The sequence below is a fragment of the Hylobates moloch genome, unplaced genomic scaffold (genome assembly GCF_009828535.3).
Source record: "Hylobates moloch isolate HMO894 unplaced genomic scaffold, HMol_V3 SCAFFOLD_4, whole genome shotgun sequence".
Lineage (NCBI taxonomy): Eukaryota > Metazoa > Chordata > Mammalia > Primates > Hylobatidae > Hylobates > Hylobates moloch.
The window spans coordinates 171,565,138-171,584,855 of NW_026652279.1; the positions used below are offsets into that span (position 1 = coordinate 171,565,138).

Below are 19,718 nucleotides of genomic sequence, written 5' to 3' on the forward strand. Positions count from 1 at the left end.
TAGCCTTCTCCAGAAATTTAGAACTGGAATAAGCCTCTACATTCAACTACCAGTTTGCAAAAAACACACAGGACAGAGGGAAATGTTACAGACACTCCAAAACTCAGAGCAAGCGAAATCCCACTGGGGGAACCGTGAGACACATGACGTTTCTCCGTCAAATGAGCAGCAAGGGGAAAAAGCCAGGGGAGGAACATATGGACTAAAAACAAGAAGACACAAATATAAAACAGCTAAGGCTAAGTGTCGTGTTAAGGGACACGTGTTTGGGCAATAAACCCACTCAGAAAGATGAGGAGGTGGCTGCTGTCAGAGTTAGCGCAGTAGTTGCCCCAAGGGCAGGGCAGGGAGGCCGGCAGGCGGGGCAGGGAGGCCGGCAGGCAGGGCGTGGGACCCGGAGGACTCAGGTGCCTTCACTCCCTTGCCATCCACTAGGGGGTACCGCAGGGTCTCCACTGAACACAAATTCACTGAGCTGGGCATTTTTGTTTGTTTGGTAGAGACAGCAAGGGGTCTCACTACATTGCCCAGGCTGGTCTTGAACTCCCAGCCTCAAGCGATCCTCCCACCTTGGCCTCCTAAAGTGCTGGGATTACAGGTGTGAGCCACCATGCTCAACCAAGTTGGACATTTTTTAATGGTGTTTTCTATTGTTGTGTTATTATAACAATTTAAATTTAAAATTAAAAAGAAAACACCATTGCTTTGGAAATAACATAGACTAAGGCATTAAAATTTTTTTCACCATATGTAAAAATGGTGGTTTTATTATCTTTGTTTTGTGTAATTCTATTTCCTAATTTTGTACCATTATAAATTATATAAATATGTTGCTTTTATATAAGAAAATTGTTTTATTTTAAAAAGCACTGCTGTGAAGATGTGGAATGACAGGGACTCTATCCTCACTGGTGGGGATGCGAAATGGCGCAGCCACTCTGGAAGAAGTTGGGCAGTTTCTTACACAAATAAGCCTCTTCCCAGAGGACCCAGCATTGTGCTCCTTGGTATTTGCCCAAATGAGCTGAAAACCTGCACATGGATGTTTACAGCAGCTTTATTCATAATTGCCAACACTCAGAAGCAGCGAAGATGCCCTTCAGTAGGTGAGTGGGTAAGCTGCTGTAAATTCAGACACTGGGATGTGACTCAGTGTTAAAGAGAAACGAGCTCTCAGCCATGAAAAGACACGGAGGAAAATTACTGTGTATTCCTAAGTGAGAGAAGGCATTCTGAGAAGGGCGCACAGTGTATGACTCTAACTATATGACATTCTAGAAAAGGCAAAACTAGAGACTGTAGAAAGACCAATGATTTCCAGGGATGGGAAAGAGGGAGGGATGAGCAGAGAGACCACAGAGGATTTTTCAGGGCAGTGCAAGTATCCTGTGTGATGCTGTAACGGTGGAAACATGTCACTATACATTCACCCAAACCCAGAGCACACAGCGCCGAGAGTGAACCCTGATGCCAACTCTGGTCTCTGGGCAAAGCTGATGCGTCAATGGTGGGGGATGCTGACAGTGTGGGGGGCAGTGTGGAGGGTAGCAGGTAGACAGGAATTCTCCGTACCTTATTCTCAAATTTGCTGTGAAGCTAAAATGGCTCTAAAAAACAAATCTATTAAATAAATAATTTTAAAAAACCTTCCTGATGCCAGAATGTACAACTCTTAGAAACCTCTCCTCCACATGTGTAAGCAGAGTCCACACGGCCTGCTGGTAGCCATGCCTCACACGTGGATGATGTGGGCGTCTGTGTTCCGGCCCGTGCGGGGAGCAGGACAGGACACCACCGCGGCGGAAGGAACGAACCTGAGGGGTCAGTGCTATGGATGGTTAGGATTCATCGGCACAGTTTATGGGGCAGAAAGGCCGTGCCTAAAACCAGAAATACCTTGAACAATCTTTGGGGTCTGTCCCTGTTATTCTTGTTTGATTCCCTTAAACAGTATCCTTTTCAAATTATTTTAAATTTAGTTCCATATACTGCGCTTACTATTTCTTCTCCATAAAAATGTTTTGACCTAATAACTCCCTGGAACAGAATAGAGCAAGGAAGAGATTCAAATAGATTAAAAGTTTAACACATGGTAAGACACATATGGGAATTAAATGTACGGTAACAGCAAAACACAGAAGAATGTGAAAATACGATGTACGTGTATGAGGTTTTCACGTGCACTGAAAATCCTGGGGAGGAAAAAGGAGACAGTGACCAGCACTGTCTCCAGGGAGTGGAGTCAGGCACGCTGGGGGCGGGGGTGGACGACGCCCCACTTGCCGTTTGAACTTTACCCCTCACAAGCTGGAGCCATCCAGAGAAACCACATCAAATTTAAAACCCAGCTGTGACCTGGGTACGGCCCGTGTCTGAGCAAGTGGAGGGTCTGCGCTCCAGATCTCATCTCCCCAGAGCTGAGACCTGAGGCAGGGGTCAGGGACCCACAGGGCTGAGCCCGGCCACCCACCTGGCTCTCCGGCTGGACCAGGGACCACGCCGACCAGTTTGCCATACTTGTCTCCTCTAGCCTTCAGATCGAAGTAGACATTGCCTGTTTATAAAGGCAATTATGAATTCATCACTTCTCAGTCTGAATATCAGCATACAGACAAGCTTAACATCTAACAAGTAATTAGAATTTAAATACAGAACATAGCATTTGACCCCCATATACATATAAAGTATTTATATTTTTATAGACAGGGTCTTGCTGTGTTGCTCAGGCTGGAGGGCAGTGGTACAGTCACAGCTCACGATCGCCGTGAACTCCTGGGCTCAGACAGTCTTCCCACCTCAACCTTCCCAGTAGGTGGGGCTACAGGAGCAACACCATGCCTGGCTTAATGTATTTGTTAACCAGAATTAAAAACAATACTATATGATAAGTGCATGATTTGGACACATCATGAGTACACAGATAGGAAAGTGAAAACACAAACGTAAGTTCTCTGTAAACTACTGAGACAATTATTTAATTAGAAAAGAGAAAAGTGTTATCACTGACCTTCATTTAGATCTTGTGCTTTATGTTACACACCAGCTAGCAAAGACACTCTTTCTTTACCCAGTCATCTTCTAAAACTACCTTTTCACTCAGATTGAAAACATCATCTGGCTGGGTGCAGTGGCTCATGCCTCCAATCCCAGCACTTTGGGGGAGTCCGAGGCAGGAGGATTGTTTGAGCTGAGGAGTTCGAGTCCAGCCTGGGCAACATAGTGAGACCCCATCTCTACCAAAAAAAAAAAAAAAAAAACCACAAAAAATCATCTGCATACTGAAGTGTCTGTGAGGCTGAGCGCCAAGGTCCGCTTTGCAGTCTGAGGTCAGAACCTTCTCCAGAGCCTGCTGCAAGCCTGGGCTGCCCTTGCCCCTTCCACCACAAAGCCTAAGAAAGCAGAGCTGGGTAGGAGGCGCTCAGAGTGAGAGCTTTGTCAAGAAGAAAGCGCCACCAACCCATGCTCCAAGGCTGCCAGTCTGCAGCCACTGTGTGTTCCAGGCCATGTGTCTCCGTAGGAAGGAGGCAGTGCTCATCTGGGCTGTGACTATGGCCATTCTCAGTACCACAGATCTGCAGCCACCATCCAGCACCCTCCAACCGCACAGCAGCATGTAGCTGTCCTCAGGGCCCAGGTGCGGGTGCAACTTTTAGCCTTTACAAAGTTTGAGTCTTGACATTCTTTTTTACTAATGCAGTTACTAATCTGCATGAGTACTATCCTTACTGCGGACACTGGTCTTGGTAAGATCAAGGAAACTTTGCAACTGGCAAACACAAGCTGCACCCAGGACCTGCCTCATGTCCTCAGCCTGGATGTCCCCCTCCTGTCCTCTGGTTCATCCCCAGCACTGAGTGCCAGCTTAGTGGTCAACCCTGAATGACCAGGGAGGATGCTGCAGGGACAGGGCAGGGTTTTCTGTTGAAATGTCACCCAGCTTTGTTTGCCCAAGCCACCCTGCCCTTTCCTCCTACCAGTGACCACTGTGCTCAGAAAACCCTGCCCTGTCCCTGCAGCATCCTCCCTGGTCATTCAGGATTGACCACTAAGCTGGCACTCGGTGATAGGGATGAACCAGAGGACAGGAGGGGGACATCCAGGCCCTGGGAGCTGCTTTCTATGAAGTCAGAATACAAACAGTGCTTTAAAAGCGCTTCACTGGAGAGAAACCACTCCCTTAAATAGTGGAAACATTCCCCCTTTACTTTGGTTTATGTTATCAATTTGCTGAACAAATTGTTTTTCACCAAGAGTTCAAAGATCAAATTACAACCAAGCCCTTGTGGAATTGTCACAAAGTCCAAATTACTGGGGTTTGAGTGAATCTAAGTGTATTTTGAATTCATTATATTTATACTATCATTAAATTGTTTATAATAAAACACAATAATAAAACAACAAACAGCATTCATTCCTCAAGCCTGTGAAGATGAGAATCCCTAAAGACTCGTGAACATTTATCAGTTTGTTCCTAAAATGGAAGCACAGGCCCACATATCTTATTTCAAGTTACACGACAGCAAAAAAATTAATTCCTGTGTTTTCTGGTGCAAACTCTAATTCAACCACCTAAGTCCTTTAAAAAAAGTTTTTCTTGGGAGGCTGAGGCAGAATTGCTTGAACCCGGGAGGCGGAGGTTGCAGTGAGCCGAGATTGCACCACTGCACTCCAGCCTAGGCGACAGAGCAAGACTCTGTCTCAAAAAAAAAAAAAAAAGTTTTTCTTTGAAACAAAATCTAAATATACCACATTAGAACAACTAAAAAGCTACTTCCATACACAGAGCCTACTGAGCAGATCCTCAGGGCCTCACGTGCTCATCTTACGATCCCAGGTAGGACCCAGGAAGGACAGGAACGTCCAGGGCAGTGCTTCATGCTTTCTGACTCACTGCAACAAACATTCAATACCTGCATACCTTCAGCCGTGGGCTGGATACTCTAAGGCGTCATTCAATAAAGCAAAAGATTTTTATGGTCTGAGAATTTATGATCTAGATGGGGACAAAATATGAATACATTAAAAAGCAAACTATGGCATTGCAGAACTGGCTGCCAAATGGTACAGCAGAGATACCAAGGCTGAGAAAGTAAGTTCACTTTCAACTGTGCTGGGTGAAGGAGAACTTCATGCAGAGATGAGGCTGTGGTCAGGGTTTGCGGCCAGGATGGGTGGGATTTAGTTCAGATTTATGGCGATGCTTCATCACCAAAGCAGCAAAACAGCAGGACGCCAGCCTTGCCTGGGGGCCACCAGACAAAGATTAGCATCTGCAAACCAACGAAACCACCTGCAGTGAGCAACATGCAAATCTAAACACATACTGCTCCACAGGAAGACTGACCTGTCAGTCTTGAAAGAGTCTACATGTGCTTCCTCAGAAAAAATGAAAAAAAAAAAAAAAAAAAAAAGAGAGAGAGAGAAAAGAAAAAAGAAAGAGGAGGGGAAAAAGTGAGGAGACTAAACCAACAAATGCACACGCAGCACATGCCCTGGGGACAAGTGAGTATATTTAATACGGAGAGGACACGCGAAGCTAGCCAGAAATTCTTCATCGTCTTAGGTCTGACCATGACATCTGGACTCCTTTTATGCAGAGATGCATGTTGAAGTGTCATGGCTGACGCGACAGAACATCTGCAACTCACGCTTTTTTTTTTGAGATAAGGTCTCGCTCTGTCTCCCAGGCTGGTGTGCAGTGGGACAATCACGGTTCACTGCAGCCTCGAATTTCCTGGGCTCAATCTATCCTCTCACCTCAGCCTCCTGAGTAGCTGAGACTACAGGAGCACGCCACCATGCCTAGCTAATTTTTATTTTTGTAGAGAAGGGGTCTCTCCATGTTGCCCAGGCTGGTCCTGAACTCCTGGACTCGAGTGATCCACCTGCCTCTGCCTCCCAAAGTGCTGGGATTATAGGTATCAGCCACCACACCCAGCCCTGCAACTCACTTTTTTATTTTTATTTGTTGAGATAGTCTTGCAATGTCACCTGGGCTGGAGTGCAATGGTGTGATCTCGGCTCACTGCAAACTATGCCTTCTGGGTTCAAGTAATTCTCATGCCTCAGCCTCCAGAATAGCTGGGACCACAGGCATGTGATACCAGGCCTGGCTGATTTTTTGTCATCTTAGCAGAAACAAGGTTTTAACATTTTGCCCAGGCTGGTCTCAAATTCTTGGCCTCAAGTGATCCACTCGCCTCCACCTCCCAAAGTACTGGGATTACAGGCGTCAGCCACCACGCCTGGCCCTGCAACTCACTTTTTTGGCAGGGGGAGGATGGGGGGACAGAGTCTTGCTCTGTCACCAGGCTGGAGTGCAGTGGCGTGATCTCGGCTCACTGCAACCTCCGACTCCCGCAACTCACTCTTAATGGCCTGTGAAAAAACGATAGCCAAACAGATGGGGGTGACCTGGGCTGACTTTTAATAAGAAGAGAGCAGTTCTCTGGAGATACTGTGTTTGTCCCTAACTTTTTGTTAGGAAAATATCTAAACAAAGATGAAATAACACCACAATGAACACCTGTACACCTACCACCTAGATTCCATGACTGTTACCATGACTAGCTGTCCAGATGTTCCCCTCTCCCTGTGACTGGAAAAGATTTTTAGAAAGAACTAATTCAACCATTTCGCAAAGAGACACAATATTGTAGAAAACCCCACAACAGCTTTGCTGTTGGAATCCTATCAAGACAGACAGTAAATTTTAGTGTGTTCCTGCAACTCATAAATACATCCAGTTTCTCCAAATCCCAGTAACGTTTTAGTTTTAAGAACATAAACCGGCTGGGCACAGTGGCTCATGCCTGTAATCCCAGCACTTTGGGAGGCTGAGGCAGGTGGATCACAAGGTCAGGAGTTCGAGACCAGCTTGGCCAACATGGTGAAACCTCATCTCTACTAAAAATACACACACACACACAAAAAATGTAGCCAGGCATGGTGGCACGCACCTGTAGTCCCAGCTACTCAGGAGGCTGAGACGAGAGAATCGCTTGAACCAGGGAGGCAGAGGTTGCAGCGAGCTGAGATCGCACCACTGCACTCCAGCCTAGGGTGACAGAGTAAGACTCCAAAAAAAAAAAAAAAAAAAAAAGAACATAAACCCTACCTTTTGCCGTTGAATAAGCGTGCCCACGAGCAACGATTCCTTCAATGAAAGAAATTATCTGAGGAATATTTTCGGTTACCCTCAGGTACACTGTGGGTGGGAGAACCTGCAAGGAAGTGGAGACGTAAGCGTGTTTCCCTTGGAGAAGTCCAGGTCAGCCAGCACCAGCTGTCACTGCTCACGCCTGTCACCCTCATGGCAGGAACAACCAGCCCCACACTTTACCTTCAGGGCTGCCATGTCCTGCTTGAAGTCTTCCTCATAAAGACTGGCGAGGGAAGCGGGGGAAATATTCATCTGCAGAAGGATTAGATGTGCACATTAATGAGTCTGGGGCATTCGCAACAGAACCACCCAGCCACAAGAAAGCCCACGTGCACAACACGACAGCAAACGTACCCCCGCCACCTCCGGTGCCTCGGCCTCAGTTTGCCCCTGCCCACTCACCAAAGCGGGGGCACTCATTTTAGGTACTGAACTTTTACTAGTAGCTTAGCTAGAAAAAAAGGCTTATTGACCTTGTCTTCTGGTTAGAGAAGCAATAATGTCACAATTTCCATTATATAGTAAAAAACAAACCAGCTGGGTGCAGCGGCTCACGCCTGTAATCCCAACACTTTGGGAGGCCAAGATGAGAGGATCATTTGAGCCCATGAGGTTGAAGCTGCAAACAGCCATGATCGTGCCACTGCAATCCCATCCTTGGCAACAGAGCGAGACACCATCTCCAAAACAAAAATAAAAATAAAGTAAAATAGAAAACAAAACATACCAAGGATCCTCCACTTTTCTAAGACAAGGGCAAAATCATCCTAGTCTAGTCTGTATGATAAGAAACTAGGTTCCTATCTTATCCCTTAATCCTCAGGAGAAAAAAAAATAGCCAAAAATATACTAAAGAGGAGGCTGGGTGTTGTGGGTCATGCCTATAAATCCCAACACTTTGGGAGACTAAGGCAGGTGGATGACATAAGGCCGGGAGTTTGAGACCAGCCTGGCCAACATGGTGAAACCCTGTCTCTACTTAAAATACAAAGGTTAGCCAGGCATGGTGGTGCACACCTGCAATCCCAGCAACTCAGGTGGCTGAGGCAGGAGAATTGCTTGAACTCAGGAGGTGGAGGTTGCAGTCAGCCAAGAAGGTGCCACTGCACTCCAGCCTGGGCGACAGAGCAAGACTCTGTTCCAAAAAAAAAAGAAAGATTAAAAAGGAACCTCTAAAGAAATATTTTGAAAGTAATTTAACACACTGCAACTGGGATTTAATGGAGTACTCATTCCCTCGGGTCCCATGGCTGGGTTTCTGGAGATAGACCACCAAAACAGTCCAATCAATTCAGAATGTGGGGGCCGTGGGGGCAGGCATCTACAGCCCCTGCCACATTATCCAAGGAGGCTAGGACACAAGACTAGGTTCGCTCATGTTATTTCATAATTTCAATGAAAAACTCTACATGAACAGATGCACAAGACGCTGTGAAGCTCTGGAATGGAGCCAGGCATCATAACTGCTGGTCCTGCTCAAGTGGCCCTTGGGCCTCCCAAGTCCAGCACCTGCCACCTGCTAGTCTCCCCGAGCTGCTCCACACAGCCTCGGGAACCAAGTCTCCCCATTTCACAGGTGAAGGAATTACCACTCCAGAATACTGAGAAACTTTCTCAAGTGCAACGCCACACGTGGGGCCAGGTCCCAACCATGTGACCCTGAGACCCAGGGCTCTGAATGGCATAGTCAACCGAGAAAGCCCCACCAAAGAATACTCACTGAAGAAAGCAAGCTGATGAACTATGTATTGCTACCCAGGTGTTGTTTAAGCTTTGGGGTCTTGGGCAAATCAATAATCAAACCTCTTGGCCTTCAGTTACTTTACAGCATGGAGATATTCTACCTAATAATCCCTTAGACTGCTAGAAGAACCACTGTGTATATACGGGCAGGACAGCTTTGTAAAAGAAAACATTACATAAATATCACATTAAAGAGAGAAAATACACAGCACCTAGCACATAGCTGGTACTCCAAAACACTTCAGCCCTTCTCCTGCTGTACAGCTTTGTGGCAAAGCAGACCTTTACAACAATAAATCAGTTAATGTATGTCTATCCAGGGGAGAAAAGACCAAAGGAAAAAGCCCAAAAGTACTGTCTTCTTGCCACTTCAGAAGTCTCAAATTCCATGCAATTTTGGGCCTAAAGATCAGTGGGGTGGCCGGGTGCGGTGGCTCACACCTGTAATCCCCGCACTTTGGGAGGCCAAGGTGGGCAGATCACGAGGTTAGGAGATCAAGACCATCCTGGCTAACATGGTGAAACCCCGTTGCTACTGAAAATACAAAAAATCAGCTGAGCGTGATGGCAGGTGCCTGTAATCCCAGCTACTTGGGAGGCTGAGGCAGGAGAATCGCTTGAACCCAGGAAGTGGAGGTTGCAGTGAGCCAACACTGCCCCACTGCACTCTAGACTGGGCAACAGAGTGAGACCCTGTCTCAACAAAATAAAAAATAAAATAATAAAGATCAGCAGGTTGCTTAATCTATATTTTTCTGCAGAGGTAATTTATTGCCAGGAGAAGTCAAATGGCATAAAGGGGTGCCCAGACTTGGCTTTCCTCCCAGAAGGAAAATACTGTGACCAGTTTTCCCACAAGCATGAACGTGGTCATATATATATATTTGCGTCTTTTTCTTGGAATCCCCAAATCAGCCCATTCCACACTCTGCTCTGTGCTGCTGGCTTCTCTCCCTCGCAGCACACAGAAGCCTGGAGGTCTGTCATGCTGGACACACTGAGCTGCCTCGCTCCTTCCAAGGTGGCCTCTACTCCCCCTTCCAGATGTGTCGCTATGTGCTTACCCGGTCCTGTCCCGATGCTCATCCCATCCTCACCACTACAAACACAACTGTGCACAGGTCACTTCACAGCAGCCCAAGTGTGCTTGTGAGCTACACTCCCAGGCGGGAGACAGAGGGCACAGGCTCATGGACTTGGCCGCTCCTGCAAGCTGCCTTCCAGGAAAGCTGTGCCAGCTACACCCGACCAGCAACACCTGGAGGTGTCTGTCTTCCTCTGCCCTCACCTGCAGGGTCGGCCAACTCTCACATGGTGTCCGTGTGACGGCTGACAAGTGCTTTGCTCTTTAAGCTTTTACCTCTTTTGAGTGAATCTGAACATCTCGCATGTTTGGGAACTGTCTGCATTAAATGGCCTGTAGTTATCCACGCCTGTGTTTCTATTGAGTGGCATAGGTCTTTTTCTTATTGGATGTTAGGAATTCTTTTTTTTTTTTTGAGACAGTTTTGTTCTTGTTGCCCACGCTGGAGTGCAATGGCACGATCTCAGCTCACTGCAACCTCCGCCTCCCGGGCTCAAGCAATTCTCCTTTCTCAGCCTCCCACAAGTAGCTGGGACTATAGGCACATGCCACCATGCCCGGCTAATTTTTGTATTTTTAGTAAAGACGGGGTTTTGCCATGTTGGCCAGGCTCGCCTCGAACTCCTGACCTCAGGTGATCCGCCTTCTTCGGCCTCCCAAAGTGCTGGGATTACAGGTGTGAGTCACTGTGCCAGGCTGGAAGTATTTTTGTATTAAAGAAATTAACGTTTTATTGCTGATATAATTTCCATTTTTCCAGTTTTTCAACTTTATGGTTGTTTCATGAAATGTAAAAACTGTCGTTTTTATACTTGGCAATCTTTCATATTTCTGAATCTTTTCTCATAAATGGCTTCTGGATTTGGAAACAAACTTACAAAGCCTTCCCCAATATGAAGCTATCAAATTTGCCTTGGGGTCTTTTATATTTAAATCTCTGACCTGCCTTGAATGTGGCTGTGAGGCCTCTATCCATCTCTGGCTTATGTTTTTCTCCAGATGACCCCTAGCTGCCAACACTCTATGAAATAATCCACCTCCCGCCACCACTGATTTGAAATGCCATCTTTTACCATAAAACAAACTCCCAATAATTATCGGGGCTGTTTCTGGACTTTTTGGTGTATTCCATCATCTGTTTATGCATGCTCTGTACCCGTGTTTAATTTCTGCAGGCTTTAAAGCCACAGATAACAGATCAGTGGATGCTTGGGCACCGGGGGTTAGGGGGCGCAGGGAGGAATCACGAGGGGCACAGACACAGGGGTGATGGATACATCCACAGGGGCACCCCTAGGCCAACATTTGGCAAACTGCACCTTCCTGAATAATACATGCAATCTGCTGTAGGTCAATCCTGCCACATACAGCTGTGCAGGAAAAAAAAAAAAAAAATATATATATATATATATATATATACACACACACACACACACACACACATATATGAAAACAAAAACCTTCTATAGCTTTAAAAATGTTTTCATATTTGGGGGCCAGGCACAGCAGCTCATGCCTGTAATCCCAACACTTTGGGAGGCCGAGGTGAGTGGATCACCTGAGGCCGGGAGTTCGAGACCAGCCTGGCCAACATGGAGAAACCCTGTTTCTACTAAAAATACAAAAAATTAGCCGGGCGTGGTGGCACATGCCTGTAATCCTGGTTACTCGGGAGGCTGAGGCAGGAGAATCACATGAACCCGGCAGGCGGAGGTTGCGGTGAGCTGAGATTGTGCCATTGCACTCCAACCTGGACAATCAGAGCAAAACGCTGTCTCAAAAAATAAATAAATAAATAAATAAAATAAAAGTTTTCGTATTTGATAGGCTAGTCCCTCTCAATATTCGTCTTTTATAGACTTTTCCTATTCTTTTTTTTTTTTTTTTTTTTTTTTTTTTTGCTGTTCTATACGAACTTTAGAATTAATTTATCTAGACCAGCCTGAGCAACCTGGTGAAACCCTGTCCCTACAAAAAATACAAAACAATTAGGCAGGCATGGTGGCACACACCTGTGGTCCCAACTACTTTGGAGGCTGAGGCAGGAGGACCACTTAAGCCTGGGAGACGGAGGCTGCAATGGGCCAAGATTGTGCCACCACACTCCAGCTTGGGCAACAGAGTGAAACTCTGTCTCAAAAAAGGAATTAATTAGCTGGGCATGGTGGCTCACACCTGTAATGCCAGCACTTTGGGAGGACAAGGTGGGCAGATCATGAGGTCAGGAGTTCGAGACCAGCCTGACCAACATGGTGAAACCCCGTCTCTACTAAAAAATACAAAAAATTAGCCAGGTGTGGTGGCAGGCGCCTGTGATCCCAGCCACTCGGGAGGCCGAGGCAGGAGAATCGCTTGAACCCGGGAGGCGGAGATTGCAGTGGGCCGAGATTGTGCCATTGCACTCCAGCCTGGGCGACAGAGCAAGACTCCATCTCAAAAAAAAAAGAAGAATTAATTTATCTAGTTCAGAAGGAGACAATCATATGTACATATAAACACACAAGCACACACACTTTAAAGGCTCATCAGGTAGAATACACCCCAAACACCCAACACTCCCTTCTCTGCACGTGGCTGCTCCAGCACCAGTGGCCCAGTCCTAGAGGATGTGGCTCACAAATGCTAGAATGACAAGGAGTTGTAAGTGGAATACCCAGCTACTGCTGCTGGTGCTGGGGAGAGGAAACTCATATTCTTCTTTTTTTTTTTTTTTTTTTGAGACAGGCTGGATCAATGGCTCACTGCAATTGGCCTCCAGGTTCACCCATTCTCTGCCTCACCTCCGATACTGGGCTACAGCTCGTGATCTGCCCACTTTGGTCTCCTAAAGTGCTGGGATTACAGGCGTGAGCCACCACGCCCAGCTGGCAACTCATATTCTAAAAGTCAAACTGCTTGCTACATTTAACCTGAAACATATGATCATTCCTCATACCGGGCTAGTGCTGCTCTCTCACTGCCATAAAACAAATAGACGAGGTTGAAAGGCACTAAAATGGGGTCCTAGTCCTATTTCGGATTATCTCAGGTAGCTCTAAGGATCGTAAATCATTTTAAGTTAGCTCTCTCTCCAGAACAGGAGCCTGCTGGCTGGGCCCTGTGTCCAGCCCTTCCTGAACATTTCACCTTCTTCCAGAAAGCCAGGGTGATGCAGGCCAGTGTCCTGGCACACAAAAAGAGAAACTTTGACTTGAATCACTTGGAGACATATATAATAATTTTTCGGGTTTTGTTTTTTGTTTTTTGAGATGGAGTTTCACTCTTGTTGCCCAGGCTGGAGTACAATGGTGCGATCTCAGCTCACCGCAACCTCCGCCTCCAGGGTTTAAGTGATTTTCTTGCCTCAGCTCCCAAGTAGCTGGATTACAGGCATGCGCCACCATGCCCAGCTAATTCTGTATTTTTAGTAGAGACAGGGTTTCTCCATGGTGGTCAGGCTGGTCTCAAACTCCCGACCTCAGGTGATCCTCCCACCTTGGCCTCCCAAAGTGCTGGGATTACAGGTATGAGCCACCGCACCCGGCCTAATGATTTTTCTTAATATAAAACGTTACTGGCTGAGCGCGGTAGCTCACGCCTGTAATCCTATCACTTGGGAGGCTGAGGCAGCTGGATCACCTGAGGTCAGGAGTTTTGAGACCAGCCTGGCCAACATGGTGAAACCCCATCTCTACTAAAAATACAAAAATTAGCTGGGCGTAGTGGTGTATGCCTGTAGTCCCAGGTACTCAGGAGGCTGAGGCAGGAGAATCGCTTGAGCCTGGGAGGCAGAGGTTGCGGTGGGTTGAGATCACACCATTGCACTCCAGCCTGGGTAACAGAGTGAGACCCTATCTCAAAAGTAAATAAATAATAAAAAATAATACAATTTTTTTTTTTTTTTTTTTGAGACGGAGTCTCGCTCTTTCACCCAGGCTGGAGTGCAGTGGCGCGTTCTCGGCTCACTGCAGGCTCCGCCCCCCAGGGTTCAGGCCATTCTCCTGCCTCAGCCTCCCGCGTAGCTGGGACTACAGGCGCCTGCCACCTCGCCCGGCTAATTTTTTGTATTTTTAGTAGAGACAGGGTTTCACCGTGTTAGCCAGGATGGTCTCGATCTCCTGACCTCATGATCCGCCCGCCTCGGCCTCCCAAAGTGCTGGGATTACAGGCGTGAGCCACCGCGCCCGGCCTAAAAATAATACAATTTTTAAAAAATATAGTACAAATATTTATAGAGCATTTACATGGTATTAGTTATTACAAGTAATCTAGATATGATTTAAAGTATATGGGAAGATGTGCATAGATTAACTGCAAATATATTTTAAATCAGGGACTCGAGCATCCAAGGATTTTGATATGTGGGGAGGGGGCCCTGGAACGAAAACAAAAGCATATATATTCAGAAGATAGATAGTGAGGAGAGTGTACATGCAATGTGATATTATTCAGCCATAAAAAGGAAGGAACTTCTGGCACAGGCTGCAGGTGGATGAACCTTGAGGACATTACGTGCCATTTAATGCTGTAAATGTACTTAATGCCACTGAATTGCACATTTAAAAATGTTTAAAATCGTAAATTTATATTATAAAAAAGGTAAAGAAGAAAAATAAAAGTTTTAATTTTACCTTCAAAAAAAGTTTACATTGGATAAAAAGAATTACCTTTTTTTAAAAATTATACTTTAAGTTCTGGGATATATGTACAGAAAATGCAGGTTTGTTACATAGGTATCCACGTGCCATGGTGGTTTGCTGCACTCATCAACCCGTCATCTACATTACATATTTCTCCTAATGCTATCCCTCCCTTAGCCCCCCATCCCCTGACAGGCGCCGGGTGTGTGATGTTCCCCTCCTTGTGTCCATGTGTTCTCATTGTTCAACTCCCACTTATGAGTGAGAACCATGAGGTGTTTGGTTTTCTGTTCCTGTGTTTGTTTGCTGAGAATGATGGTTTCCAGCTTCACCCACGTCCCTGCAGAGGATATGAACCCATCCTTTTTTATGGCTGCATTGTATTCCATGTGCCACATTTTCTTCATCCAGTCTATCATTGATGGGCATCTGGGTTGGTTCCAAGTCTTTGCTATTGTGGACAGTGCTGCAATAAACATACGTGTGTATGTGTCTTTATAGTAGAATGATTTATAATCCTTTGGGTATATCCAGTAATGGGATTGCTGGGTTAAATGGCATTTCTGGTTCTAGATCCTTGAGGAATCGGCACACTGTCTTCCACAATGGTTGAACTAATTTACACTCCCACCAACAGTGTAAAAGTGTTCCTATTTCTCCACATCCTCGCCAGCATCTGTTGTTTCCTAACTTTTTAATGAAGACCATTCTAACTGGCATAAGATGTTATCTCACTGTGGTTTTGATTTGCATTTCTTAAAAGAATTACCTTTTCACTAAATACTAAAAAACAGATGTTTTCATAACTATGGGTTTCAGATACATGTTTTGTTACACTGAAGTCAGACATTATTTTGAGGAAAGAAACTTCTCAATACCATCTTAGGATCTTGCTGTGTACCAAGTATGGGAATTCTCTGGTTCAAAAATTAAATACTCTCTACAGTTAGAATGTTTACACCAATTCTATCAAGTTTTTCATATTCTAATAATAACATTTTTTAAAAAGTTAACAACCAATCCCTCCTCGTGGCATCTGTGAAATTAACTCTTGCTTCCTCCTCCCTTTACCACGCTGGCCACCTCCTCCTTCCTGCAGTTCTCTCCTCCCTGGACTGGGGGCTCTTGTCCCACTTCTCTGATGGCAACGTTCCTGCCCCACCTTCCCCATCGCCCCCATGACACCCTCTGAGTACACTGTGTCCTCACCTCTCCTCCCATCCCCCACGGGGCTCCCTCCACTACTCAGCCAGTGTCTCAGCCTCTACCAGCTCCCTGCCACCAGGACACGGGGACTGACACAATTCTCTCCGATCTTGAAGATTCATGAGAGGCACGAAGCTACCAAGTGCCTTCATTTCAGGCTCTGGCTGCCCCGACGGCAGGTGAAAGCCCTGAACCACTGACCTTCCTTCTTTACCAGCGTGGCATTTCCAAACACCACCTCTCGGCCAGGCGCGGTGGCTCACGCTTGTAATCCCAGCACTTTGGGAGGCCGAGGCGGGCGGATCACGAGGTCAGGAGATCGAGACCACGGTGAAACCCCGTCTCTACTAAAAATACAAAAAAAAAATTAGCCGGGCGTGGTGGCGGGCGCCTGTAGTCCCAGCTACTCGGAGAGGCTGAGGCAGGAGAATGGCGTGAACCCGGGAGGCAGAGCTTGCAGTGAGCTGAGATTGCGCCACTGCACTCCAGCCTGGGAGACAGAGCGAGACTCTGTCTCAAAAAAAAAAAAAACACCACCTCTGCTGAGGGTTACCTGGTGACTATGCATTCACACACAGCCTTAGACATCACGCACCTGCCTTCTAAATCCTGCCTCTTATAGGCTGGGGGTAAGGATGTGAAGAAATACTTTTAAAGTGGGAGGCAATTTCCAGCACTGCCAATCTCTCAATGATCTGACTCTCAGTTGCAAGATATCAAATAAACTGTTCCCCCTTTGACCTAGCAATTCCGCTTTGGAAATTCATTAACTTTTTATTTAGAGACAGAGTCTCACCCTGTGGCCCAGGCTGGAGTGCAGTGGCACGATCTCAGCTCACTGCAACCTCCACCTCCCGGGTTCAAGCGATTCTCGTGTCTCGGCCTCTCGAGTAGCTGGGATTACAGGTGCACACCTCCATACCCAGCTAATTTTTTGTGTTTAAGTAGACACAGGGTTTTGCCATGTTGGCCAGACTGGTCTCAAACTCCTGGGCTTAAGTGATCCAGCCTCCCAAAGTACTGGGATTACAGGCGTGAGCCACTGCACCCAGCCACAGGAAATATATTTATAAGTAAATAAAACAAAAGCACATATGTTCATTGCAGCACTCTTTTTAACAGCCAGAAGCAACACAGACAGCAACTGGGAAAAGGCTAGAACTGCTAAACAGCCCCAAGCGGTGGGAGACTACCCAGTTATGAGAAAGACAAATCAATGGAAAATAGGAAGACAGCGACCTCAGTGAAAATGTTCCTCAAGGACCTTACCCCATTCCTTTGACTCATGCCTAAAAGACAAGAGAAGGGCTCTGTTCACTCAACAAATGACAAAGTTCAGCCTCTTTTGAGATAAACGCCCCAGCCCAAAGGCGGCCTCTGACTTCCAATCCAAATCTGTAGTCACTAGTTCCACCCCATTTCACAAAAGGAAGACGCATGGGTGTGACGGGAGGTTAAAGAGGAAGGGAAGCCACAATGACAGACAAATGCTATAATTCAAATCTCACTGACTTAAAAAGTATGTGTATGTATACGTTTTTTTCCAAAAAAGAAATCCAGGCTGGGCGTGGTGGCTCACACCTGTAATCCTAGCACTTTGGGAGGCCGAGGAGGGCAGATTACCTGAGATCAGGAGTTCAAGACCAGCCTGGCCAACATGGTGAAACCCTGTCTCTACTAAAAATACAAAAATTAGCCAGGCATGGTGGTGCGTGTCTGTAAACCCCAGCTACTCGGGAGGCTGAGGCAGGAGAACCGCCTGACCCCGGGATGTGGAGGTTGCAGTGAGCGAAGACAGCACCATTGCACTCCAGCCTGTGTGACAAGAGTGAAATTCTGTCTCAAAAAAAAAGAAATCCAGCAAGTTTTTTTTTAAACGCACCAGAAACACTGCTATGGTTTGAATGTTTGTCCCCTCCAAAACTCATGTTGAGATTTATTTGCCCTTGTAACAGTATTAAGAGGTGACAACTTGAAGAGGTAATTAGGCCGTGAGGGCCCCACCCTCTTGGGTGGGCTTCATGCCTTCTTAAAAGGGCTTTCCGGCCAGGTGCAGTGGCTCACACCTGTAATCCTAGCACTTTGGGAGGCCGAGGCAGGAGAACTGCTTGAGCTCAGGAGTTTGAGATCAGTCTGGGCAACATAGTGAAACCTCATCTCTACTAAAAATAGAAAAAAAAAAAATTAGTCATGTGTGGTGGTGCACAGCTGAGTCCCAGCTACCAGGAGGGCTGAGGTGGGTGAATAGCTTGAGCCCAGGAGATCAAGGCTGCACTGAACTATGACCACACCACTGCACACCAGCCTAGGCGACACAGTGTGACCCTGTCTCCAAAAAAAAAAAAAAACCAAAGAAGGGGTGGGGGCAGGGGGCTTTTGGCAGGGGTTGTTCTTTCTCTCCCCTTGACCTCTTGCCCTCCACCATGGGATGATGCGGTAAGAGGGCCCTTGCCAGATGCTGGCACCTTGATCTTGGTCTTCCAGCCTCCAGCATAGTGAGCAAATACATTTCTATTCATTATAAATTACCCCATCTGTGGTGTTCTGTTATAGCAGCACAAAACAAACTAAGACAAACACCATCTAATTAGCCAGACTTCAGAAAAGCACATTAGAAAATGAAATGGAAAAATATGCTCTTGGAGGGTCAAACTGCCAAACAGCAGCCCATCACTGGACAATCCACAGGTGGTCTCCACAAAAAGCAGAGAGAACAGAGGTGGAACAGGTGCTGACCATGCACGCCGGTGACAGGTGCATGGGTTCATATGCTCTTCTCTCTACTTCATATATGTTAGAACATTTCCACTGTAACACATGCTGGTAAAAGCAGTGGTAACTGGCAAAGGTATCACAAGACTACATCTCATCTACATCAAAATTAGGTCAGCTTTACTTAAATTCCTTCATCAGATTCAGGAAAAGGAAATAGCCAGTCATCCTAACACAAAAATGAATAGACTGTCTTGTATGCTAAACCACAGTGAATTGTGAAAATGGGCAAAAATGTCCAGAGAGAATGGTGATTAGAGGAAGCATCTGCAATGGAGAAAGCCGACACAAGACAGCATGTGGGGCAAAGAGTGACAGCATTTCATCAGAATGGCTTCTTTAGGAAAAGCCTTCCTCGCCAGCAGTTAAAGTCAAAGGACCACCAAAGCCCTTCCGGTAGAAGTGATGTGCGGGGCACTGGCCCCCAGCCAACAGGGAGAGCCCGAGGAGGCGCCTCCAACGTCCCACCTGCCTGTACAACCTCATCCACTGTGCCTTCCCAAAGCTTGCCAGGCACCACGCTCCAGGTGTGGGCCAGACTCCAGTGGGGCCCTCAGCCTGCACGGGAAAGAGACTTCTGCTACCCGCCACAAGTGCGCAGGCCATTCCCACCTGGCAGAGGGACTTGCCGGAGATAGCTGAAGTCAGAGCCCCGGGAGTGGCCCTGACCCTGAAGGTCTGTGCAACCTCAAGAAGTGATCACCTTAACCTCTTGACTCTTCTGCAAGATGGGGACACATCCAATGAACCTGAGTGGAGGGCTACCTACAAAATCAAAGTCCGACAATCCTTGACACTGTCAAGGACATGAGACCGGGAACCACTGAAGACTGAAGGAGACCGAGGAGACAACAGGACTCTGGAAGGGGTTCTAGGACAGAAAAGAAAGAGGGGCTGGGGGACAGGGACAACACCTGGGGTTGACGTCCATGTCACCCACGCCAGTGCACTGCATCAATGTCCGGTTCCTGACTGGGAGGGCTGGGAGGGCTGTGCGGGCCTCGAGAGCCAGTGACCTTGCTCTGAAGGCACGCATGGCGTGTGCAGAGAGGGGAGGCAGCCTGGTGGGTAAAGTCTAGAACAGAGAGAAGATGATGGCCCAACGCAGCACAACAATGGCCATGAGGAAACC

General features: G+C 46.8%; 1 protein-coding gene across 10 annotated transcripts in view; it reads right to left on the bottom strand.

Annotated features, from left to right (window-relative positions):
- Positions 1 to 19,718, bottom strand: part of CARS2 (cysteinyl-tRNA synthetase 2, mitochondrial) — a 71,611-nt gene that overhangs the window by 38,688 nt on the left and 13,205 nt on the right. For 6 of the 10 annotated variants that reach the window (XR_009213330.1, XM_058438068.1, XM_058438067.1 and 3 more), the window contains exons 4-6: positions 7,343 to 7,414; positions 7,118 to 7,223; positions 2,471 to 2,554 (exon numbers count right to left, since the gene is read on the bottom strand). Coding sequence is in view for 8 of the 10 variants with exons in the window: in XM_058438068.1 (XP_058294051.1) it covers positions 2,471 to 2,554; positions 7,118 to 7,223; positions 7,343 to 7,414 (262 nt within the window). In the remaining 2 variants the exon portion in view is untranslated. Of the gene's footprint in view, positions 1 to 2,470; positions 2,555 to 3,007; positions 3,234 to 7,117; positions 7,224 to 7,342; positions 7,415 to 7,696; positions 7,761 to 8,179; positions 8,583 to 19,718 lie in introns of those variants that run through there. The other 4 variants (XM_058438069.1, XM_058438070.1, XM_032151331.2 and 1 more) reach the window with 4 other exon arrangements.